This window comes from Canis lupus, chromosome 36 (assembly GCF_011100685.1).
Source record: "Canis lupus familiaris isolate Mischka breed German Shepherd chromosome 36, alternate assembly UU_Cfam_GSD_1.0, whole genome shotgun sequence".
Classification (NCBI taxonomy): domain Eukaryota; kingdom Metazoa; phylum Chordata; class Mammalia; order Carnivora; family Canidae; genus Canis; species Canis lupus.
Window position 1 is genome coordinate 4,470,896 of NC_049257.1, and position 27,221 is coordinate 4,498,116.

A 27,221-nucleotide genomic window follows, 5' to 3' on the forward strand; every position below is an offset into this window, starting at 1 on the left:
ACTCCACACTTCTGTATGACCCAATAATCTATGGCAGAGAAATACTTTGAGAGGAGTTGTTTCATTGAACACACCAAGTGTATTGGTTCTGTCTGAATCAGTTATGAATGCATAGACAGTCGAAGCCTTCTGCAAACAAAGCATTTAAAATAGGGGTATGAACCTGCAGAAATTCTTGCCTGAGTGTACTTGGCATTTAAAATACTCTCAAGTCTAGGGCGCCTGGGTGGCTCAGTCAGTTAAGTTTCTACCTTCAGCTTGGGTCATGATCTTAGGGTCCTGGTGTTGAGCCTCGAGTCAGCCTACCTGCTCAGCGGGGAGCCTGCTTCTCCCTTTCCTTCTGCCCCCCACCTCATCCCACTCCATCCCACCCCCCGCTTGTGCTCTCTCTCTCTCAGATAGAGAAATAAAAATCTTTAAAAAAACGAAACAAAACACCACCCTCAAGTCTTCACGGATAATACCTAAGCTCCTCTCTTGAACTCATTTTCATTCATGATAACAAAAATGTATTTTAATAGCAGTTAGCCACATAAATTCTCTTTTACTGCACCACAAGTAACAAAAAAAAAAAAAAATTGACCTGAAGTCCATGTCTTCATTCATACTTTTAAAGTGTTTCCTAATCAAAGGGACTTGAACATGGTTTGACTTTCCACCTTTATTTGATTATAAATGTGGATGTATGTAGTAGGGTGTGTGCTGAGGAGGGGAAAGTAACAGAATCAAGGTCCAATAAATTGTCCAATCTCTTAAGTTGTCATTCATCTATACAGTGGATGCTGTTGTGTTATGCCATATCTCCCTTATTGGCTCAAAGTCCCATCACCAAAATGCTGATAATTCACAGATGTACCTCCATTCACTGGAGAATTGTCCTGGACCAAATGGGAACTGCCTCACCCAAAATGTTTCTCTCCTACCTGTTTTTGAAGGCCAGCTGCAACCAATGTTTGGCTGACATTGGGTATAGAACCGCCAGCTCACTTACCTCCTGATGGAACTAATCCCATGATACCATTCATGCTCTAGAGTTTCACTGTGGGAGCAAACTGCAGCCCATTTCCACTGAGATCACCTCCATACATAGACATTTTCCTCTCCTCTTTCCTTCTTCCCCTTACCATCCTTCTGAGAGTATTTCCCAACAAATCACTTGTTTTTACCATTTCTGTCTCAGCTTTTCTTCTACAGAACCTGACCTAAGATGATCTCTAAACTGTCTTACCTATAATTTTCAAAGATAGTTTTAATCCTTTGGTAAATGGAGAAGTACTTCTAAGTTAATTGCTTTGATGATCTTTCATATTGAATGGTGGTACAAGATTGCGGCTACACTCAAAAAGAAAGTATAAATGGCAAACATTTACAAAAATGCTTTTCAAATAAAAGCACACATTAAGCAGTGTACATTGCTATAAATAAATGCAACAGCAGGAGAATTTGTGGCACTGAGTGCATTTTAATGTATTGTGTGAATGTATTAATTAGGTGCCATTTTAGCGACAACATCAAAACCACTTAAACATATGAAATGATAATACAACATCAAAACTATTTCAAAGCAAGCATGCTACAAATGATCACATCCATTTTGCTCTTCTTATTGATTTTAGAAACCTCACATCTCAACAGCTTTTTCCAATTACCACAATTACACAAATTGTAAGTCATTTTTCTAGAATACATGGAATAGAAACAAAAAACATACTTAAAATGATACATAAATACTCACAATGTTATTATTTTAGAGTATTTATAGCAGTTTCCAGAGCCACAGGCCTAAATTTTGAGGCAAATATTCACACTGGCAATAGATAATGGCACCGTCATACATCATCTCCATTAGGATGCTGTTTGCAAGGGAGAAAGCTCCCACCATTATATATACACTGAGTCTTCTGGATAGTAAAAATCTAAAGGAATATTCAAACATAATAGCCTCTTCACAATAACAAAGTAGCTGTTTCCTACTTGGCCCCTAAAATAAAATCAAATTTAATAAATCTGTATTTCTAAATTCCAATCTGAAAATTTATCTTTACTAATCGTCTTTTCATTGTACAGGAAAATCTATATAAAAAGCTAAGCTATATAGAATAACTAAGGTTAGCTTTTACCTTCCAAAGTTCCTGTTTTACCTTCCAAAGTTTTCTGTTTAATTGCTTTGCTAGTGATTCCAATAACAGAAGTAGCTAAATTATGCAGCTATTGAAAACTATTCTGATCACTTATCCAGATTTCTAAATTTGAAAAGTGACTCTATAATTTTAAAAAGTTTAAAGAAGGCTTTAAAATTATCCTAAACTTCTGCAATTTTTAAATTATCTTTAGACAAAAAAAAAAATCCTTGGCAGGTCTGTGCAATTTCTTTTCTTTTTGTCCACCCAAATTTTCTAATTTAAAATGTTTCATAATTTTCATCTTTATAATAGCACAAGATTTTATAGTTTCCAGGCTTCCTGGGCACTTCTAATACTTCAGGGAATTCCAGACTCTAAAAATGTGAAGTATCTACCATTCAATCTCCACCCACCCCCCCATCCCTGCCCCATAATGAAGTCCCATGATATAATTTTATCATGATATCCCAGGATGTGAGACAAAATAGGTAATTTAGAAAAGGAGAATGTCAGCTGTGAGAATCAAACTACACCAGGGTTGATAAGTCTCCCTAATTCTACCCGTTTGGATCATCCAAAAATCCTAAACTGACTCACAATTAAATGAACTACTAGTTTTCTTCTTAGTCATGCTTAAGTCACTTCCTTAACATTCTGGTTCCATCAAAATACATTTGTGGTGGAGGAGAGGCAGAGAGGTAGCCAATGATGGCAAACAAGGTACATGAGGCTAACAAAGTATTTTAATAGCAGATATAAGTCTATGAAACTAAACGTGGTGTTCACAAATGGCTGAAAATTGTTTTATACTTTTCTCAGAGTGAAGGGAGTTTTCCAGCAAAATGGTAGCACCTCCTTAAGCTGCCTGATACATCCAACAGCTAGCTCGAGATTGGCAACTGGCCATAGTGAATCTAGCCTAGAGAAAAATTCTTAACTCTTCTAGTATAACAGTGGCAGGAGACATCTAGTGCTTCTCACCACTAAGAAGCAGGATTGGTTCACTGATGGATTAATGTGAATAAAAAATAGTTCTGATGTAATCGGCTTATTTGGCTACACTGGGTCTGACCTTCTAGGAAATACAACTTGATTCTACATTTTAATGTTGTCTTTCCGACTCAGACTCAAACACTGAATCTAATCAGCCTGGTTCCTGAAACTGTCTCCTCACTCCACCCCACTCCCTTTATTCAAATATAAATCTATCTTTGATTTTTAGCCTGGTTTACAGGGGGCTCCCCAGCCTTACACTTATTTCTGACCAACAGAATCTCCTCCTTGGGTTTTGTTTGAGTAAGTACATTTCTTTCCAGGAAATCTATTCTCACTTAGTAGTTCTCACCTTCAGGGTCCCAAGCTCCACCCAGTCTGCCTACTGAGGTGGGAGCTGATGGCTAGAATAAAGTAGGCTCTCAGAAGTATGACCTTTGCTTCTCAGCCTTTTGGCTAAAATGAAATGTAGAAGCATGGCCAAAATCCACTGAATTAAAGAATGAACAACAAAATTGCCCATAGGATAAAGCAAGAACTTGCATCAGCATCCAAAGCCATAGTCTTTGAGAGGTGACAGGAAAGTAAAACTATGGCAGAGTTCTAAAATTGATGACTCCAGAATTTTTCATAGAAAGGTTTAGGGGTATGAATCTGTCCAGAAGAGGAGGTTTAGTGACTTATTTGGAAGTTGTAATTGCTATTTACGTAGCAAGTACAGTGTTTTTTCTTAGATGGGGGAGGGTGGTAATAGTTGTCATAGAAAGCTTGATTTTTTTTTTTACTACCATGTGTATTTTTTAGAAGTGGAGTAGCTGGGTTGATGGCAAGACTCCTAAACCACCTTATCCCTACATCCATCTACACAATTTTAAGAGGCAATATAACTCCTAGTGGAAGTTTTGAGATCAGGGGATAAAACAGCCTGTTAAAAGTAAAATATAATAGCTCAACCACTCCATGTGTTGGGTTTTAAATAATTATATTCATCATAAGAAGTATAAGGAAAAGGTAATTGTAGCAAACATTGCCCCTACTCCTGCTTCTGCCCACCAGAATCCTAATTTTATTCAAGATCTACCTTCTTCCATAGGGCGCCCTCTCCAGGGAAGGTGAGCACCATCCCCATCCCTGAGATTGAATCTTGATTGATTTAATCCATTAACAATTATCTATTTACAAGCATCCTGTTCTTCTGGTCAGTGTTTGGTATAAGCATGGATGAAAGACCCAATTCTGGCCAATGAAATGTAAAGAGAAGTCTTCTAAGGCAAAGTTTTCCTAGCTTACAAGGAAGAAATGGTCCTTTTCTGCCTCTGAATATTATGGTGGGAACTGCTGCAGGAAGCATCTAACTTGTAGGAAGGCAGGGCACAGAATGCAGAAAACCCAGACTTCACTGTGCTTGGACTTCTCTACTTCTGCACTTTTTGGGAAATAAGAAAAGAAATCTCCTTATTGCTTAAGTGGTATTGACTTGTGTTGAGATTTTCTTACTTATAGCCAAAGATACCCTATTTGATAGCTAACTGACGGAAAGAAAAAATGACTTTTTAAATATGGCATCCTAATATTGCTTTGGAAGGAAAGTGCTATGAAGGATATAGAGATTAAAGAGATGCAGATCCAATATGTCCAGAGACCACTATCTACGGTAACATTCCTCAGATGATTAGCAACTGTCAGGTGTTCAACATCAAGGGCCATTTTTAAGACAAAAACCCAAAACTAAACATAACCAACTCAAACTCAAATGTATAGAATCAGTAAAGACAAGATCATGGGATCCCTGGGTGGCGCAGCGGTTTAGCTCCTGCCTTTGGCCCAGGGTGCGACCCTGGAGACCCGGAATCGAGTCCCACGTCAGGCTCCCGGTGCATGGAGCCTGCTTCTCCCTCTGCCTATGTCTCTGCCTCTCTCTCTCTGTGTGTGACTATCATAAATAAATAAAAATAAAAAAAAAGACAAGATCATCTACGAGCATGTTATATGCTCCATTTTTAAAATTCTGCTGATCCAGAATTTGCAACCATGTTACTATTTTATTTTTCATTTTGAGGAAGTAAGAATATTTTTAAGTGCAATAAAGTTGAAGTGAATAAAGTTACCTGTACAGACATTAAGACTCAGTTTTAAGAATAGTAAAACTGGTCTACTTCTTTGGGATGGCATGAGGAAAAATTCAATTAACCATTGAGGGCTTTTGAAATTTTATTTACTTATTTATTTTTTAAGTAGGCTCCATGCCCAAAGTGGGGCTTGAACTCACAACCCTAGGATCAAGAGTAACATGCTGTTATGACTGAGCTAGCCAGGTGCCTCAGGCTTTTGAAATTTTAAATGCCACATAAAAATAGGAGAATATCACTTCAAATCAACTGTCAGTAATCACTAAAAAATTATAAGAATTGATTAGTACTGACAGTCCTCTTTCTCAGTTTATTATTTTTTAGACATTATCAATATTCAACTTTATTTTCTTGCATAGGCACTAATATGGCAGATAGACATAAGTCTGAGCATGTTGATTATAATTTCTTACATTACTGGTTCTTCATAGCCTCAGTTCTAATGATATGGTTTCCTCAAAGGATTGGGCCTCAAGGTATAAGGAATATGCTACACATATTTTATTATTTTAATAATAAATTCTATCTGTATTAACCAGGTTAAAATAACATATGTCAATTTTCCTGGGCACAAATCTTTCAACCTGCTGTTTCCATTTTCTCCAATCTGATTTACTCAGGATTAATTTGATTTCACATCCAGCAAAGAAGAGAAACCTCTCATAAATGACTCCCACTCCTTCATCCTGCAAAACCCAGATTTTTCAGTCTTCAAAAGTATTAAAAATGTAGCTTCAGACAACACTACACTGTGTAGTTTCTAGCTGAAACAATTATATCAAGAAGGCAGATACGGGCTGCAGTGATTTTAACAATAAGGATGGTTGAATCTAGAAACTTATAGCCACTATTCTTATATTTTCACAGACATATTTAAACAAACATCTGAGTAATTATACAAGCTGAATTATTAATTAATCAAGCAAACTTTAAGATTAGCTTTTGGGGTACACTACAGAAACTGCATCCATTTTTTTCCCTTGATAAAATGCATTCCACCTTAGCCAAAAGAACTTAAAATATACTTCATTCCCATAACAAACCAAAAGAAGGTTGAACAATTGTCAAATATGGCTTTTAGTTCAAGAGTCATAAAGTAATTAAGTATTTTCAATGACATATTTAAGAGAAAGCTGTTAAATATATGTGACAAAAATAAATCATAGTCTACAATCATGGCTTCTCTCTAGCAAAAATTGCGAAGTCAGATTGGACAAACCATGTTGGAATATGCCAAGAGAAAATGAGAGTTACCGTAACCTAGGATGCTGTACAAGTGGGTCATATAACCAATGTGACTAAGTAAACATGCTAATGTTCAAATAATTATGTTCCTAATTCTGAGCACTTCTCCCCTTAGGGAAGCAGAGGAGAGCATGTCTCAACCTTGACATACAACCAGCCCAGATCAGACATGTAGAACATGAGATTGGACATCCCCAGGCACTGAAATTTTCTAAAATTTCCAAGACTACATTCTCAGAAAAGAATCCCACCTGGTAATTAAGGCCCCGATGTTTTAACTTGTTGTAACATCATCAAGTAAGTAAGTATCAGTTATTCTGTTCCTTTCCCTCTCTTTCCTCTATCTTGTATTTATCAAGCAACACCCTCATGTGTAAATATTTGTTTATTAAAAACATTTTAAAGAAAATTACATGAAGCCACTCACTGTTTATTGAGTGCTGGCTTCTGATGCTGGCTCTTATCTTTTTCATCTTTTTTTGCCAATTCTGTTGGCAAAACTTTCACATAAAGATAGTGACAGAGCTATGCTACGTAAATAAGTATTGAAAAAGAGAGAGAAAGAGCATATGAGCAAGACACTGGTGATATTCACACATGATTGCAAAATCCAATGAAGCCCAAAAGATGAGCCAAACAATGGAAAGTCTGCTGGTCAATGTATAAATTTTCTACTTTTCTGGAGAGCAATATAGCAATACTCTTAAAAACGTTAGAATTTTTCAGTCCTTTTGACTCAGCAATTCACTTCCAGAAATTCATGTTAAGTGAATATCATGGGATTACTCAAAATACAGCAACAGAGTTATTTGTTCCAAGGTTTTTAAACTTTTTTTTTTTTTTTTTTTTAATTTTTATTCATTTATGATAGTCACAGAGAGAGAGAGAGAGGTGCAGAGACACAGACAGAGGGAGAAGCAGGCTCCATGCACCAGGAGCCCGACGTGGGATTCGATCCCGGGTCTCCAGGATCGCGCCCTGGGCCAAAGGCAGGCGCCAAACCGCTGCGCCACCCAGGGATCCCTGTTCCAAGGTTTTTAAACAAATATCAAAATGAATCCAAAACCAGGAAATGGGTTGAATTTATCTGGTACAACCACATATTGTAATATCATGCATATAATAAAAAATATGTTGTAAAGGAATATTTAATACAGCAACCTAAAACATAGGTTAGTAAACATTGATTGGAAAAATGAATAATATTGGACTTCATTCACAAACAGGAAAAACAATGAGTACGTGTAGAGTATGTTTCCATTTTTATAAACAATATACATATAACTTAAATATATAAAAATGCTACCAGAGACTATCTCTTAGTGTTGGGAACCTAAGACTAACTTTCACTTCTCTTTGCTTGTCTTGATTTTTAAAAAAAATTTCTGTAATAAATGTAATTATTTCTGTATTAAGATAAAATATATATATAAGGAAACATGTATATAAGGCAACCAAACAGTTATCTTGAAATTTACTAACAAGTAACTTCACAGAGTAAATTAAAATAATTTAATTGAAACTACAGGCCTTGATAATGTACACACAGAGGGCAAAATTGTTATAATCATTGTGAATTTTAAATAGTACTCAGATTCTGATCTCATAAAATAATAGGATAATAATTATGAATCAATATTTAAAATTTAATATACCTATCAAGCAATAAAGTAGAAATTATTTGTTATCTCTCTATAGCTTTTGCTGCATATTGGCTTCAGATCTGACATAGCTAAATGGAGCATCAGACAATTATGTCTCATCTATATGATTAATTCATCCAAATATTAGGAAATTAAAGCCACAATCTCATCTGAGTCTAAAACAAGCAATTAAACTTGTCTTCATGTTACTAATGAAATACAGGCTAAATAGAATCTAAATAGCTTTATACATATTGAATAAAGAAATAGGTTCAACTGTAGTCAGATTTAAAATATATGTAAGTTAGAGTAGAAGACAACATTCTTTAAAGCTGTGCTATCCAAGACAGTAGCCACAAGCCACATGTGACTATTCAGGACTTAACACATAGCTAGTCCCAATTAAGGTGTGCTGCAAGGGTTATCTGCAGACCAGATTTCAAAGACTTCATGTGAAAATGGAATGTATTGTATCTCAATAATTTTAAAATATTGATTATATATTAAAATTATAATGTTTTGAAGTATTGAGTTAAATGAAATATACTATTAAAATAAATTTCATCTTTTAAGGAATATTTTAACATGGCTACTTAAAAAATTTTAAATTATCATTATATGAGGTTCAAATCTGTGGGTCGCGTCATACTTCTATTCAACAGCACTGATCTAGTAATCAACGCATGACCAACACAACTGATATATGTACATGCTTGAAGTGGTATAGTGTGAGGGAAAAGCTGTCAATTCAGATGAGCAGAAGAAACTCATTCCTGTTCAACTATCTGCTACCTCAGAAACTTTGGAGAAATTCTTCACTTTCCACTTAGCTGCAGTTTCTTCATCTGTAAAGTCATTTTTTAAATGGGCTGTATTGAGGATTAAAATGGCATATACCTGTCATGTCATTTAACAGTCATTAAATATCAACAGTATCCCCTTCACTCTTTAGATTTAAAAAAATCTGTGTTTTTGTTTTACAAAAACAACAGGTATGCCAAATTATGTATAATTTTACCTCCTGGAGATAACTGTTGTTATTGCTTGTTTAGATAAACTTCCAGTCTTTTTTCTGTAGCTTTATAAATGTAGATGTAACACTTTCAGAAGGAAAAGGAAAAAAAAGAGAATCCACTATTTTTCAGACTAATTTCTAATTGCATAGCAACTTATTGCAGTTATTTGTACCATTATAAATTGTTTAATATAATTATTAATGAAAGTGGATATATCATAATTAATGGAGATAATCCTCTAATTGTTGGCTATTTTGTCACCTTAAGGATTTTGCTATCACGAATGAAAGGAAAAAAACAATGTTGAATATCCTTGAAGCCAACTATTTATTTCACATCTATGATTGTTTTCTTTAAGATTATTTCTAAACAATTACTCACCTTTATAAAAATTTTTGATGACATAGTGTCAGATTGCTTTCCAAAAGAATTTATATACCATTCATGTATGAAAATGCCCATTTCTTCTATATTTTCAACTTTGGATAATTTTTTATGTTTTACCATCTTATAGGTAAAAATCCGAGTATTTTTAAAAAATGTAAATAATAGTGAAAGGGAATATAAGGGAAGGGGGAAGAAATGTGTGGGAAATATCAGAAAGGGAGACAGAACGTAAAGACTGCTAACTCTGGGAAACGAACTAGGGGTGTTGGAAGGGGAGGAGGGCGGGGGGTGGGAGTGAATGGGTGACGGGCACTGGGGGTTATTCTGTATGTTAGTAAATTGAACACCAATAAAAAAAATGTTTATTGCTTTGATGAGTAGAAAGGTTTTCATAAATTTCTTTGTCATCTGTATTTGGAATTCCTACCCAGAGTTCCATGGACTGCCACTATGACATCTATTCACCTCTCAGTACCCGCACCATGTACTGTGTGTCTCTACCTGTTACTGGGGTAGATGAACTATCTGTTTGTTCCTCTATTTGTGTACCAAATCCCATTATTGGATTATTCTTATCAGTATCAAACAGAGTAATATTTCCCCCATTTTAAGCAAAACAAAAGACAAATCAACAACATAAAAGTCTGGCCCTACTTTCTTGCTCTCATTTACAAAGAACTTCTCAGAAGAGCTGGTCTATACTCATTGTCTTCAATTCTCTCCTCCCATTCACTTAAATCAAACCCAATTGGGCATCTGTTCCCACTTCTTCAATGAAAATGGTTATCAATGACTCAACAGTTGCTTATCATCTCGAGCAAACAGTCCATTATCAGCCATATTTATTTGACTTAGCAGCATTTATTCAGTGATCATCCCTCCTCAACTCACACTGCTGACCACTTCTTCTCCATTTGCCTTCCAGGACAGTATAGTTCCTTGGTTTTCTTCATATCTAATAGACCTTTCCTCAGCATACAGTATTGGGTTACCCCTCTCCTTGCTGATGCTTTAATGCCAGCAGACCTAGGGATCCATCTTTGATCTCTCCTTTGTCTCTTCACTCACTATTTTGGCGATCACACCCATTTTCATGGTGATGACTCACCAATACGAATCTCCAGCTCAGATCTCTCTCCTGGACTCCAAAGTCATATAACTGACTTCCTTCCCAGAATCTGTACTTGGATATCTGACAGGAACTCAAACCCATGTCTAAACCGAAACATCTGGTCTTCCACATAGCACAACCCTACTTTTCTTATAGTCTTCCCCATCTCAGTTGATGGTAACTACATCTTCCCAGTTGCTCAACCTCAAAAATTTTGATTATTCTTTTGTTACTCTTTTTCACATGCCTTTTGAACTCTTCAGCAGATGCTGTTGGTTCTACCTTTAAAATATGTTCAAAAGCTGGCTATTTCATAACACCCCCACTTCCTGATCCAGGCCACCATTATCTCCCACCTAGGTTACTTTAGTAACCTCCTAAGTGTTCAATCTTTTCTTGTCCCTCTCTACCTCCATCTTAAACACAGCAACTCCCAAAGTGATCCTGCTAAAACACGTTAGGTCTTGTTATTCCACACTGCTCTCACACTTTTACTTCCAATAGTTTCCCATGTCAGAGTAACATCTAGTTGCTGTAGCTCAGGGGAAATAAGGTTACTGACTGGTACAAACTCCCATCCAGAGCCTACCTTTGGATATGGGGATAGAGTCTTTCCAACCCAAACCAATGAGCTGCTACAAAATAGAAGGAATTAAAATAAATGTTGGGGTTAACCATGCATCCACTGCCTTTAGCCCAATGAAAATGTTATAATTTAAAAATGTCCCCTCAATATTTCAACTTTCTTATGTCATAGCACCACACATCTGTTTAAAATAAGCATCCACTCACTTGTGTAGGTATGTACATATATGTACACAATCTATATGAATTCTCATAAGGCCTAATAGCTAGAAGCAAAATGGGAAATGGCCATATCAACATAGTGGCAGACACTGGCAATCTATAAGTCCAATTAATATTATAGCTAAACATATCATTCATTTTGCGAATTAGAATAGTACATTTATGTGACTTACTGCCCAGCAGTCACAGATTGCTGATGCCAACCACCTCTGTATTTATTCAAAATAGTCCATTTACTCTTTTTTTCTCCTCAAAGAAAGTACTCCTGAAAACTCAATTTTATTGATGCTTCATCATTCATTACAAGCATTTTTATAAAATAGTCTCTTCAGTTAATGTTTACATGTAGTTCTTATTTGGTCGGGATACATGTGTATATATGTTGCTTCCCCTAAATATTCTAAGCCTTCTAAATGGCAAGGACATATTCTAGTCTAGTCTGTCTACTGGTGCCCCTACCAAGGAGTTTAGCAGAAATCACTCTATGTTAAGGATTACTCAATAAACATTCACCAAGTAAAAATATCAGTAATTATATAAAATTTATTTTGGACAATTACATGTGGCAAGCAGACTTTAAACTAGAACTTATGAACCTATATTTCTCCAGAGTGGATTCCTACTGCTCCCATAACATGCCTTGCCACTCTCACCTTCATTGTTTTCACCTTTAATTCAACTCAACTGAACAATTATTTATTTGAAAGCTACTATGTGCCAGGATGTGCTAGGTGCTAAGGTTCTGCTAGGTGTTAAGGATACAAATATTGCTAATAAATTATTTTGTCTTCAAGGGGTTTACAGTCTAATCATTTAATATCCCTTCTTAGAATGTCCTCCCTGCTTCCTTTCTGCCTTTTTCTAATTCTACTCAATCTTTAAACTCTGTAGTGAACTTTACTTCCTCCACTAAGCTTTCTTAAGCTATTTTTCCCTCAGTGTGTCTTCCCACTGCAGAAATCTTAGCATGTAATATATTTTCATCTTATTCTCTATTTAACCTTCAGTAATGACAATGGAACTGTGAATCTCAACTTTTTCTGAGTGGTACAGCACTGTACAAAGGAAGAGCAGAAACTGAGTTCACATGACAAGGGAAGTAGGAAAATGAGCTGTGAAGGATAGGTCTTAGTGGAAAGTATCCACTTAGGCTACCAAGGCAAACTTGTCCATGTTTAGGAGCTACTAACTCAGAAACACCAGTCTCAGCCAGATTTCCTAGTGGGCCAAGACGCATCTGGGAGGAAAGGTAATAGGGCAGTCAGCATGCTTAAAAAGGAAGAAGTCAAATTTACCTAGCCACAAGCAGCCTGATTATAATCCATTCCCCAGAAAAACAAAAGAATAAAATTTTAAAAAACATCTCCTTCTTACTTGATAAGCTCTAAAATCTCTTCAACAAGGTTGGGATGGGGAAGGAGAGAGGATGTTTATTTTACAATTAAAGACTTCAACTAAGTTCATGGTTGAGTTAGCATTTCATTGTGACTGAGTTTCAATTAAAGTGTAATTAATTAATCGATCCGCACATATAAATGATATATTATTAATTTCTTTTCTGAGCTTTACTGCAAGGTAAAGGGATGGAAAAAAAGAAGGCAGAGAGACAAGGGAGGACCGGGGCTCTTATAAGCCTAAAAAGTGTCTGCCCAAGAACACGTGACAATCCCCACAGAAATGTAAGAAAAAGTGTGGGTCAGGAAAGATTCAGGCTTCATCTGAGATTGCCTCTCCAAGTATGTGAAGACAAGTAGAAGCTGTACCCAGAGGCTATTAAAGTAAAGAACTCTACTTAGTAGGATTTAAGGTTTTCCTTGTTGTTATTTCTTAACACTAGCAATTTCATATAAAGGAGTTTCATTTATAGGCAATTCATTAAGAAATGTAAGGAATTCAAAATATTTATTTATTTTTATTCAAAATATTTATTATTTTAATATTTTATTCAAAATATTATATTAGCTTCAATATAATAGAATTTATATTTTGAAAAAGAGGAAAACTATTGAAGGGACAGATTTATAGTAAATTAAAGTAAACCTTTTACTAAATTCCTTACATTTTTTTAAACTCCTTACATTTCTTAAAAAAAAAATCCTTACATTTCTTAGTGAATTGCCTATAAATGAAACTCCTTTACATGAAATTGGCTTCAATATTGGCTTCAATATAATAGAATAAAAGGCATATTTTCCTATGAAATATTCCTCAGAAATTCATATATGAAACACATACATGAGGTAAGCTAATGATCTAACCTACAGTGGCATTTCTGGCTTTGTTCACTTATTTAATTAAAAGATGACCCCGCCAAAACTGAATTTTAAATCCCCTAATGTTGTATTTGACATTCAGAAGAGGACTTGTCATTTTCAGGATATATCCAAAAGTCCATTTTCTAAAAAAAATTTAATATGTTTTTAAAAATTTATAAAACATATTTTGTGTTTGCTCTAGAACAAAATCACAGTGGATTATAGGTAACATAATTCCATGGACACATTTTCCATTGAAACCAACTATTACTAGTAATGATTTATAAATTTCCACTAAAGAAGAGTTTCACATCTTAAAATAAAAATTCATAGTTGCTGAAAATTCATGCTTGAAAACTATTTCTTAATTATGTAGGAAAGAGCTCCGTGAGGGGCATATTTTCATCATGTTTCAATTTTATAAAAATCTTTAAAAATAGTGTTCAGGAAAATTATTTTGGAGGAAAGAGAACCCTAATTAAACAAATAATCAATCTAAACATTTATTGATTGACTATATTCTAACCACATAGTAGCTATGAAAACAGTAAATCAGAAGTATAGTAACCCTTAATACAAAAATAAAAATTTAGTGGCAAAAATCTACATAATTCAAGTAGTTTTATCTTATCACCTGGATATGTCTTCTAACTGCAAATCAAACTCTTGAAGTTTCTTTTTATATTTCTCTGTAAAGTTAAAGAACTCATGAAGAATTGAAGATTTCAAATCAGGGTATGGGCATTCCAATGTTTCTAATTCCATGGGCAGTTCACTAAGCAGGTTACTTCTTTCTTCTGAAGAATAATCTAGTATCTGAAAAAAATTAAATGACTGTTTTATTTAACACAAGTGACAGATTGATAAACAAATTACTATATGCATCACACTTACCTTCATATTCCAGTCTGAAAGATAGTTTTCTATTTTCTGTTGCTCCAGACTAAGTCTTTCAAAGACAGCTTTCAATTGTTTCTTCACGAAATCAACCTATAGGATATAGATAAGAGAAAGTCTTTTTGAGGACATGTGGAAAAGGGTTCAAGAGATGCCATAGCCAAGCAGTGTTTATCAGAGGGAGCTTCCAGAAACATATACTAAAAATGGGCCTAGGAAGTATGTATAGTGGAGTCATAGCCACTCTGCACCCTCATTTGGATTTTGTTTGTGGTAAGGCAGAGAGCTTACCAGATTATCTCCGGTTCAATCACCCCTTCCTCCCCTTGCATCCTTGCCTCCAATCCCCAGCTGGGCATGAGATTTTTAATGCCTTTTAAAAATATATATTATTTATGAAAGCAATATAACAACACTACAGAATAACTGAAAAATAGTAAGAAAAACCACCTAGAAGCATACATCTAGTGCCACTATGACTATGGAGCTTTTGCTGTAGCTGGGGGAGGTAGCCAATAAAGTAATAAAAAAAATAGATAAGACAATTATCAAGAAGAGGTAAGTGACATAAAAACAGGGTAATGTAATAGAGAATGACTATAGCTTCTCTCATGTGGGTGATCAGGATAGGCCTCTCAAGGGAGAAGACCTTTAAGCTAAGACCTATGTGACAAAAAGTGCCATCAGTGAGACAGATAAAACAGGTGATACAAAGGCCTTGAGATGAGAAGGAGTCTGGCACGTGTGAGGAATAGATGGGAGGCCAGCCCTAATGTGACAAGGCCCAGGGGAAGGTGAGAGTGTCAGGTAGGAGAGGAGGTTTGAGAAAGAGACGGCCAGGTGTATAGGGAAGAATTATGGGCCAGCAGGAGCCTTGAGGGGATCTCCCAGGTTGATGAATGATCTCTCTGCACTGAGAGTAGAATTCCAAAATGCACTGTGAAGAGGGGCAAGAATGAGTGCAGATGCAGGAAGACTATTCATGGCCATTGTAACTTTTCAGGAGAGAGATAAGCATGCTTGGATAGATTCAGGGGTATGTTTAAGATATTGAAGAGATAGAATTTTCTATGTCTTCTATTTAAAGACAAGGCACACATTTGTTTCTGACATCAAATGGTTCTAGTTGGGACCAAAATGAAATATTACATTAATAGAAGTAAAGGTAATATACTGACCTCTTCCAGTACTTTCACTGCATTAAGCTCAATATGTGAGTATGAGTGCTGTGAAATATGATGCTGTCTGTATTTTAGATCTGTTCTCAACTGCTGAATAGGATTTATCACATTTTTAAGATACATGCACCATTGTTCTGATAACTCTTGTTCTATGGAGAAACGAAATTAAATCCAAGTAATACATTATTATTTTAAGTTTCTTTAAGAACAGGTCCTTAGAGCACAGATTTAGCTTTGGATTCCTTTAGAAAAAAGCAAGCAGTTAATAGTAAGAAAACATAAAGTGAGTGGCCCACTTTCATCTTCAAAACAAAACTTCCCTTTAAATATAGGATCAAAAAGGAAAACAACTTACCAAAATTTATAAGGTCAGACAGACATTCATTTCCAATGTTCTTGAGAAAAGATTTTATTTCAGATTCCATTTTACATCTGAAATAGACATTTCCTCCATCAATTTTTAAAAAAATAATCATAAACATATATAGATTTTAAAAACATGTAGCAGTAGAAATTTAATCTAATGTGGTCCCATTCACCTGTTCATTTATGCAGACCATATACTAAATTCCTAATGTGGGTTGGACACTTGCCAGACACTGAGATAGAAAGAAGCATAATGAACACTTCAGGCAGAAGTAACAGCATGAGCAAAGGCAAGCATGTGGCACATCCTAGCATTGCTTCACATGGAAAGAGCTTAGGGCACTGGGAAGCCACTGAGGGATATTAAGCTGACCTCACCTGCTTCAGAAAGATTCCCAAGGCAGCAAATGGAGGGTGGGCTGGAAGGAAAGGTGGTCAATAAAAATAGAAAATGAAGAGGAGGGGATCAGGTAAAGCTGGACCAACGAGGTGTTATTTCAAAAGTTAAGAGATGATGAGGTCCTGAACTAGGGAAATGGGAGTAAAAGTATGTTTTATTTTTATACACTAATATAAGTAATAAATCTTAATGACTTTTTGTCATATTATTTAAATATGGTCATTTTTAGAATAAAACCATAACCAGCTCTAAGTGGACAACCAAAAACATTGTAGTCTATCCCTTGCTTATAGCAGATTTAATTAAATATTAGAGGAGTTTTGATGTATCATGATTGTTAAAATATAATATTAGAAATGCCATAAAATAGGGGCCTCTGCATGGCTTAATTGGTTAAGTGTCTGCCTTCAGCTCAGGTCATGACCCCCAGGTCCTGGGATAGAGCCCTGCATGGGCTCCCTGCTCAGCGGGGAGTCTGCTTCTCCTTCCCCCTGCTCTTGTGCTCTTGTTCTCTCTATCCCTCTCAAATAAATAAATAAAATCTTTTAAAAAATGAAATAATATAAAATAAGAAAATAGCATAAATTGCAACACTTTAATACAATGATTATTTTAATTTTTGCATATAAGTCCTTGTCTACATGCTTGTATATCTTAAATGACTATAATTATGGCATATTTACCATTTTATGCTGTGGTTTTTCAATAACACTTTAAGATATGTCTAAATAATTCCCACAATTACCATTCATTTTAATGACTGCACAGGATTCTATTTTATATATGTGCCACCATCTTCTAAGCCAACTCACTTACCTGGGAAAGAGGTTTTATTTGTATCTGTAAAGGACGGGTGTTATTGTAGATGAAACTTCACTATCTACTTTTTTAATATACAGTTTTTTGCCAGAAATATATTTGAAACTGTTACATGGGAGGATAGGTGCATAATAGTGGAAAAAAACACAGAAATTATTTCATGGTTGAATTGTTTAAACAAAAACAGTACTTCTCAAACATCTAGCCAGATCCCTTATATTTCATCACCAAGAAAACCATAGTAAAACATTCAAGCCAACTGGAGAACTGGGTTTGTTCATACAGGAGACCAACCTGCTACTTGCCTGTAATAATTCTAATAAGTTCCATCTTGGCTTCCTAGATGGACACCCAATCCATCTGCCAAGACTAGGCTTTTTCTCTGATTGTTCTACTTTCCTGACAAAATCCAAAACCATTTTACCATGCCCTCACGAACCATGAGACTCTGAAACTAGCTGTGAATATAGGCTAACATTTCCCAGATTGTGTTGTAGAAGACAATAATGTCAATGAGATGCTGGAGTTGGGGGGAATGACATGTTTCTACAGTACAGGATTTCTCAAAAACTTGATTATGCTAAAGTACACTGAGGTTATCCAAAAAGGGTAGGAAACATATTTTCTAATTTATAGGAACATGAAATTCATTATTCTTAATGGAGTATCTTGAAGAATATTTCTGTTTTGTAGAGCATGGTTTAAGAAATATAAAAATTGTGGTCTAGGGTGCCTGAGTGGCTCAGTCGATTAAGTGTCTGACTCTTTCAACTCAGGTCATAGGATTGAACCCCATGTCAGGCTCTGTGCGCAGCATGGACTTGGCTTAAGATTCTCTAACCCTCCACCTCTGTTCCTCCCCCTAATATAAAGAAATAAACCTTTAAAAGATAAGAGCATTAAAAATGGTAACTGGAGAAAAGAATCCTGCCCTATTCATCACTGACATGCTAGACCAGGTCCTGGATGTTCTCCAAGTTGGAACTTTGTATCACATACAATGTCCTCCCCATCCAAAGAGTGAATAAATGTAAGGCAGCTCTCCGTGCCCAAATTTGCCAATTTAAGTACCTCCTAATGTTATTTGGCCTAGCCTCTGTTACCAACAAATTTGATGGTACTACAAAAAAGCCTCCTGAGTTTTTGTGAGACCATTTGCCAAGATGATATGTTAACCTATTTCCTAGGTCAGCCTAGTTGCAATGCAACCACCTGCAAGGTAAACCAGCCTGGTGATGGGTGTTATTGAAATCTCAGAGTCTACTGTCATACAGGTCCTCATCCTTCCAGGATGGTGCCAAAGTTAGGTATAGACTCCGTCTCCTCAGAATATCAAACATCCCCAGAGCTGCCTGAGATTTCTAGAATAACCATTTAGTTACAAATTTGGATAGAGTAAGCAAAACATGGGGCACAAGAATGGTAGAGTCAGAAACCATAAGCAAATAATAAGCAAAAGGACATGGATCACAAAATGCAGAGCAAGAGAATATGTTAAAGTTCCATAATGGAACTAACAGCCAGGAGACCTGTAGAAAATTAGGTACCAGAGCAGGCTAAAGGTCAGTCAAAGCTCTATCCCTCCCGCAGGGAAGGAATTCAGCAGGTCAGACAGCTTGGTTCCTTACACTTGGCTATTTGATCCACTTCTCACTTGAAAGAGTCTCACTTGAAAGAGTGAGCCTACTAGAGGCAGAGAAGGGAGGAGTCTCACAACCAGCAGCGAGGGAGGGCACTCAGGAGCTCAGCTTAGAGCGTCCTCGGAGGCTCTGAGTTGCACAGTATGAATACTGGTGTCAATTTTATCTTTAAGGATGCATGCACAGACATTTAATGGTTGTTGGCAAAACCCCATGATATCCTCTGTTAAAAGGAGATATTTTCAAAATCATATTTTAAAACTAAAACTGTGAGCAAGAGACTGCATGTATTTCTAACAGAGATTTGGTTATAAAGCATCCCTTGTAGGAATCATCATAGAAGTAGTGAAGCTTACAAATAAATCCTCCAAATTGTATGATTCAACAATACTGATTAAAATAAAAATTGTAAAAAAAATAAAATAAAATAAAATAAAAAAATAAAATAAAATAAAATAAAAATTGTAATTCTTTACCACATGGCCAATACAAATAATTCCCGCCTTAGCCTCTAAAATCAGTCATTTTGAAACAGGGAAGCAAGTGCCCCTGTGAGAGTATATCAAGTTCTCCGAGGGATGTAGTTTGAGAAAGAATACTAAATACTAAATGTAATTTTATAAGTTTAAATATTAAATTTTATAAATTTAAATATTATATATTTTAAATAATATATACTTGGAAATTTTATGTGTCTAGTTTCTTTAGGACAGATTTCAAAGAATTAAAGTTCAGCAAAAAAATATTTTTTTTCTAGCAAGATCAGACCAATTAGACCTTTGGGTGATATGAATGGAACTCTGTGGGGGGAAAAAAGCTTCTCAACTCCAAGTTCATGGAACACAGGAGTTAAAGGCAAGTACTCCAATGCCACCTTCACATAAACTAGCTGATTTGCCTTCTGTTAATAACTTTAATCCTCTGAAACTCACAATTGTCACCTGTAAAATGGGGATAGCATTGATACCTACTCTGTAGGGTTGCCGTAAGGACTTAATGAAATAAAGCATATAAATTATTTATCATATTACCTGTCACACACTAAATAACCCAACAAAAGTTCAATGTCATTGTAGTCCCCTACCTTCCGTGGGCCTGAGATTCTCAAATGGACTCTCTTACAGTTAGGCATAAAAATATTTTACTTTTAATTTTCTATTAAAAGAGAGTACAGGGGCACCTGGGGAGATTAATTGGTTAAGTGGCTGCCTTCAGCTCAGGTTGTGATCTTGGGGTCCTGGGATTGAGCCCCACATCAGGCTCCCTGCTCAGTGGGCAGTCTGTTTCTCCCTCCTCTCTCTGTCCCTCACTCAACTCTCTCTCTCTTTCAATGAATAAATTTTTTTAAAAAATATTTTTTTAAAAAAGGGGGTATAGGTTTTTCTTTTTTTCTTTTTTTCTTTTTTTTTTGTGGTGAGAGTATATATTTTTAAAGGTTAGAGTCAAACTCTCGATTTTCTGGTGGTCTCTAAATTCTTCACAAATCCAACCACTTCTCTAACTTTTTCTCCTTTCACTACTAGTTTTTAATTTCACTGAAAACATCTTGAAATGAGTCTATTTTCTAGACTAACACAGAAAATTATCTTAGAATTCTTCTTTTTTGCCCAGTTTTCAGTCCTTCTAAGTTTCAAGACATTAAGAGTATTGCTTGAAAGCTTCTCCCTTTCATTGCCTTTGTGTCATTCCAGGTCACCCAGAACTATTTTCTATATGATATGTATATACCTCTTTTATCTAGCTCTAGTTATGCAAATTTTGAAAAAAAAATTTCTAATGAGCTTAATCATACTCTCCATAAAAGGTGACTTTTTGAGAGAGAGTCTGATTTGTTTTTATAGCAGCATGGTAACAAAGTCTATGTCATTTTGTTTTTCGATATTTTAAGTTATACAATGATGTAAAACTATTTCCAATCATGAACCTTTTAGTTCACAGGTATGAAAATCTTGCAAGAATAAGAAACTCCTATTAATTTGAAAAGTACCTACATCAAAAGCAAAGCTAATGATCTTTGAAAATTTGACTTAGAATAAGATCACAAAATGATCTAGTTTGATATAAAACATGTGATTAAAAATATACATTTTTAAAACCATACTTAATAAATACCACTATCATTAAAACTAGTATATATCCCAAATGGAGGAGAAACACTTCTGTCTTCTCTTTTTGCTCTGACCTTTGAAAGAGATTTACTTTTCAGATAAGAATTAAGAACAAGGATAAAATCATGATTTTGTTACTTCATCTTGAAACAAGGGCTGGAAATAATAACAAAAGTAAAAGATGCAAACTGACCAAGCTAGTCATGATGCAGCTACATCTAGAAAGCAGTCAACAACTTGAACCCCTTCATTTGTTCATTTATTCATTCAGTGAAAGCATTTCTATTTCTCCTCCTATGAATCCTGTGATGAAAAGATGGAATTGATGGGATGTTGGCCCTTGTTTGCCACTTCATAGGGATGACAAACATGGAAACAAGCAGGATAATTCAATGTGCTAAGGGCAACATGAATAATTACAAGTGTGACAGATTGTGTAGAAGAGTAAATGATCAGCACATAGAGAAAATTATCTATTTTTCCTAAGGAAAGCAAAGGCCATATTAATGTCTTCACTAGATTCCAAATTAAATTGAGGAAGTGAAGGAATTTTAATTTGACTTACGAACTGTGTTTTTATTTTAATAGTTTAATTAACATGGAAGTCCTAGAACATCTAAATAGATGTAACTCTTAGCAAGTCTCATCTTATAGAGATTTCCCTCAGTTCTTACCTGACATCAGTTAGCCTTTGATGCTCCTGCCACCACACTTGCTTGTGTTGTTTTATTAGTGTTTGTTCCTTAGATATCTTTGAAATCTGCACTGCTTTTCTGATCTAGATTTAGAGGAACAAAAAAGGAGCTATTCCAATGTTTTCTAAATGTGTTTTCCACAACGAAATTGTTTAAGTTAAATATTTATCCTTTTTTAATCGTATCAGTGCAACACAAAATCCACCTTAAAATAAGTAATTCATTAGACAAAAAGCAGGAAGGTGAAAGAGAAAATGATTTGGAATACCATCCAATTTAAGTTGTTTTTAAAGTATTTATGAAAAGAAAGGTGAAGTAATTCTATTCTCCTTACATACAATAAAAAATACCTTAGTTCATATTCATATAGTCTCAGAAAATTTTTCAAAAGCTTTCCATATATTTTCTCATCTTTTTCATACATCTCCCCGGCCAGGCATTATGGGCATCATTATTCCCATTTGACATATGAGGACACTGAGGATCAGAGAGGTTAAAAAACCTGGTCAAAATCATAAAGCTCATAAACACCAGAAATACATAGAACCTTGGTATTCAGGTTGGCTTTTATATGATCCTTCAGCAGAGGATGGGGAAAAGTCATTGGATAAGTTATTAGAAATCCTGGGCTTTAGTCTCAACTTCAGGACCTGCTAGAAATATGACCTTGAACATGCAATTTTAATTTTCAACTCCATGACTTCATAAATAAAGTCTTTAAAAATTTAGGCAAATATTTTTAAAATTTAGGCAAATATTTATTTGAAGGAAATTAACAAAGAAATAGTGGGAAAAAAATCACATAACCTTGAAACCCACATTTTTAACTAGATGTAAGTTTTTCCCAAATTTTATGGCTTTTAAAAAAAATGTAGCATGTAATTAGTGCTTTGGGGTTTGTTGGCGAGTTGTATCAGGCCTGGGTCAGCTTGCCTCGACATCCATTCTTGGCCATCTCCCTGGTCTGCTCCATATCACAGAGCAGCCTTTATTTCCCAGACAACCCAATTCACTGGCTGCCAGCTGGTTTCAGCCAAAGGGAAATACTGGTTGTAGGAGATTGAAGGGAGGGAGGAAAGGAGAAGCCAAAGGATTACTCTGCCTGCCTTCTCTCCTCTCAGACTGGTCTCCAGGAGCATCTGCATCTTCTCCATTGCTCTAACTATTCCTGACGGTTACACTACAGTTCCAACAATTTCTGAGTAAACTCAACCCACAGAATTTTGTACAGCCCTGCTTTTTATAATGTCCCTCTGACCCTTTTTATAATGTCCCTAAGCATGGCAGTGACTTCTGCTGTTGTTAACCTCTGTATTGCTTCATGGCAACCCGGTTTGGCTTCTCAGCTCTACACCTGTGTAGCCAACCATTTCCTGCATTTAAAACCCCTCTACTCAAAAAAAAAAAAAAAAAAAAAGATCCTTCTACTCTAAATCCTCAATGTCTGTTTACTGGTTACATTGATATGCATGTGTTCATTGAATTCACATATTCCATATTAATACTTCTAAACATCTACAAAAGTGCTACTCTCAAATCAGAAGTTTGATGAAATATGCATATTTTATTTTTTCTGGGTTACTAGAATACTTAGTACACAGAAAGCCTTAACAGATCAATGCCAAAGATATAAAAACTTCAGAAGACAAGTCCTAAAAAGACTCTTCATAATGCATGCTATTTTGAGCTGTCATTCACTGATTGCTTTAACCTTGAGTTTATCTTTCCACTGTTCTGGTTACTGATTCAAAATTAGGGATATAAGAAAACAAAAACACGGAGTCAAAGTCAAATTTTTCCCTCAGGAGGTCTTAAGAATGCCGTAATTATGAAAAATACATTTAAATAAGAACAGGACACTGCATAAAAACATTCAGCAATCCTTATCCTAACCTACTGAAAACATACTGTCCATAGTCCATAGTGTTTCTAAAATCTGACACTCTAATGTTTGCTTTAAGAATGTCTGAAACCCATTCCAACTACTTGCCACCTACAGCCTCTAAAGTTTGTTGCAGCAGACGCAACTTTTAAAATTAGATTTCTCTGACATATTTGGTCCATGTTGTACAAAAAAATTAAAACACATTGGTGAAAGATGTAGACACATTTTTACAGCTTAAAAAAATCAATGCTGTTGCTTTGAGCCCAGGGAAAGACCAATTAAATAGACTATAAAAGTCAGAATAAAGCTACTATTTTTCACTAGACACTTCCAATATTTTAAAGAACATCTTGATTTTTTGTAAGTTCACTCATTGACTCCACTTCTATCCTCAGGCCAAAAATGAAGAAACATAAAGTCTTAAAAGAACAAAAAGATTTAGAGTTGTATCTTTATCAATAGATTTCTAGGTGATTCCAATTCATTTTGCTAGGCAATAAGCCATATGAAATCAATATTGAAGGTGCATGATGATTTATGCAGAATACTGGTGAATTAAAAATAGCAAAAATAATAAATTCATTAAGGAATAAGAAACTAGAGGTTTTCTATGTGGTTTCTTGTGAGATCCAAGATGATAAGACTCTATATAAACATCTTGATATGCCATGAAAGCCCTTTGGGCCAGATGACCCATCTTTAAATATTGGCAACAGTAACTAGTGGACCACTTGAGTGTTGGTACATATGTACATACATTTGTCAAGATTCATTGAGATATATACTTCAGATCTGTGCACTTAACTATGTGTGAGTCATACTTCAATAAAGGTAAAAGAACAGTTAAATACATAAAGAACTGTTAACCTAAATAAAAAGAAAAAACTCAACTACGCTAAGATGCAATTCCTCATCTATCAGGCTAGCAAAACCTCAGATGTGTTACAAAACACTCTGTGAGGCTATAGGGAAACATATTCTTTCTTATGTTGCTGGTGGGAATGCAAAGTGGTACAGCCTCCCACAGAGGGGAATCTGGAGGTGTATAGCAAAATTTCATATGGATTTACCCTCTGACCTAGCAATCTTACTCACATAAATCTATCTGAACACTATACCAACAAAAGTATAAAAAATAAATGAACAAAACTATTCACTGCAGCACTATCTGTAATGGAAAAAGACTGTAGTACAAAATTCCATCAATAAGTGATCCTGCCAAAATAAATTGAACCCAAATCTGACCAAGTTTCCAGATATAACTACCAATTTACTAGAAATACAAGAGACAGAAAAACATGTTAAATGACACCACCAGGATGTAGTCAGCAAAATCCAGAATGTTAGAAAGTAAAGAAGACAAACAATACAATTTCTTCAAAAAATAAATTATACAAACAAAAGAAGATAGAGGAGGAGACCTAAAAAAATAAAAATTAATTGTAATATATTGACCTTACTTAGATACTGATCTGAACAAACTTTAAGTAAAAAAATTGAAGACATCATGGAAATTTAACACACTGGATCTTTGAAATTAAGAAATTATTAGTACTCTAATGGTAATGGTATTGTAGGATGTGGGGTGGGGCTGTTTAGCCCTAATCTTTTAGAGATACATGCTGTAATATTTATGGTTAAATATGATGCCAGGGCACCTGGGTGGCTCAGTGGTTGAGTATCTGCCTTTGGCTCAGTTGTGATCCCAGGGTCCTAGGATGGAGTTCCACATCAGGCTCCCCACAGGGAGCCTGCTTCTCCCTTTGCCTGTGTCTCTGACTCCCTCTGTATCTCTCATGAATATATAAATGAAATCTTTAAAAATATATATTATGATGCCTGATATTTGCTTCAAAATAACCTGGCACAGGGGAAAGTTGTGGTAGAGAGTATAGAAATATAGAGAAAACAATAGCCAAGAGCTGATCATAGTCAAGGCTGAGTAAATTACATAGAGATTAACCATTCACTCTAATTTTGCATGTGCTTACAATTTCCCATAATGTTTTAGAAAAAAGAATTAGTAGACAGATACTTAAACACCAAGAAATATTCATTTTTGGTAAGCAAAGCAATTCAAAAAAATAATTATAAAGATCTCTTTAATACTTAAATTAGAAATGAATACTTAACATATAATATACCAAAAACTGGTCTGTTTCTGGCCCAAATCTACTATTTGGCTTCAGGTTCAATCTGAGCCTGTGAAAGACTAGATCATTCTATGTTCACATCAGTGTCTTATCTAGCAGCCCAGAACTCGTGCATGATCGGTGACATTGACACATCTGATCAATATAACAATATCAGTAATAGAAACTAGGCAAGTCATCTGAATTTACTGTTAATTAATAATTATTAGAAGAAATTAATAATCATTATTAGTTAAATGTTATTAATTATTAATAATTAAGTGTTAACATTCTATCATTCAGTTTAAGTATGCTTACATTTAATATTGCCAGGGTATACTGCTGTAATAATTAACAATGATTGTTAAAGCTGTTAATTTCCTGTGCTCCTTAATTAGGAAAAAAAAAGTAGGAAATGAACCGATCTTTAATACAAGTATTGAAAGAATGTATGAACTATATAGCATTAAGAATAAAATATATTTTTCATGAGCCAATGCATATTTCATAAAAATAAAAACAATATAAGAGTAACAAAGATGATATTATAATCATAATCCTAGTTAGTGTAGATTGATTGATATATATATATCAGCATTCATAACATTAAAAAAAATAAACTGTAAGAATTATATTTCAATTCCATTTAAGCCACAAATCTTTCAAAGAAAAGTCTTATTTGGAAATTGTTCACATTTTGTAAGAGTCAATTAAAAGCAAAATGTCAACTTGCCATCTTTAAATGAGAAGGAAAGGTCAAAAGTCATGTAAAACAACATTCCCAATACATCTTTCTTAATCCAGCTATACTAAAAAATGAAAACTATAGAAAGAAAGAAGAAAGTATTAGAAAATGATGAGGTATCCGGGACACATTTTGTTCTCACTAACCAAAATTCAAAACAACATATACTATAAAAATGCTTTAGCAGGACAATTCTTCATCATTATGAATCTATGGAGACTAAAAATGGAAGCAAAAAGCTTATCGAAATGATTGCTACAGACTGTGAGCCATTTTCGGTAGTTGAAGACAAGGGATTTTTTTAGATTTGCCAAGCTATAAATCCCAGGTACAGTTATTTCCAGAAAGTATGTAACTAAAAAGCTTCTTCCTGAATTATATTCTATGAACAAAAAAGTTACTGATGTTATTTAAAATATCAGTTGAAAGAGATCATCTGTTTAATCTCACAAATATGTAACACATGAACCAGAGAAGCAATCTAGTAGCAGACAAGGCTGAGAAATTACTGCCCTTGTACTTAATATCAAAAAATGAAAGCCACATCAATAATTAAAATTTTTAAGCATATTTATTCTTTGATAGTGATTCTATTACCATAGAGAAATTCACTGTGACCAAGCACTGATTTTTGATACTCAACT

General features: G+C 34.9%; 1 protein-coding gene across 18 annotated transcripts in view; it reads right to left on the bottom strand.

The window, feature by feature from the left end:
• The window catches only part of CCDC148 (coiled-coil domain containing 148), a 285,404-nt gene that overhangs the window by 186,931 nt on the left and 71,252 nt on the right, over positions 1 to 27,221 (bottom strand). For 13 of the 18 annotated variants that reach the window (XR_005384565.1, XR_005384564.1, XM_038584562.1 and 10 more), the window contains 5 exons: positions 21,795 to 21,898; positions 16,143 to 16,219; positions 15,785 to 15,936; positions 14,604 to 14,699; positions 14,344 to 14,525 (listed from right to left, as the gene is read on the bottom strand). Coding sequence is in view for 16 of the 18 variants with exons in the window: in XM_038584562.1 (XP_038440490.1) it covers positions 14,344 to 14,525; positions 14,604 to 14,699; positions 15,785 to 15,936; positions 16,143 to 16,219; positions 21,795 to 21,898 (611 nt within the window). In the remaining 2 variants the exon portion in view is untranslated. Of the gene's footprint in view, positions 1 to 14,343; positions 14,526 to 14,603; positions 14,700 to 15,784; positions 15,937 to 16,142; positions 16,220 to 21,794; positions 21,899 to 22,165; positions 22,185 to 27,221 lie in introns of those variants that run through there. The other 5 variants (XM_038584572.1, XM_038584569.1, XM_038584571.1 and 2 more) reach the window with 2 other exon arrangements.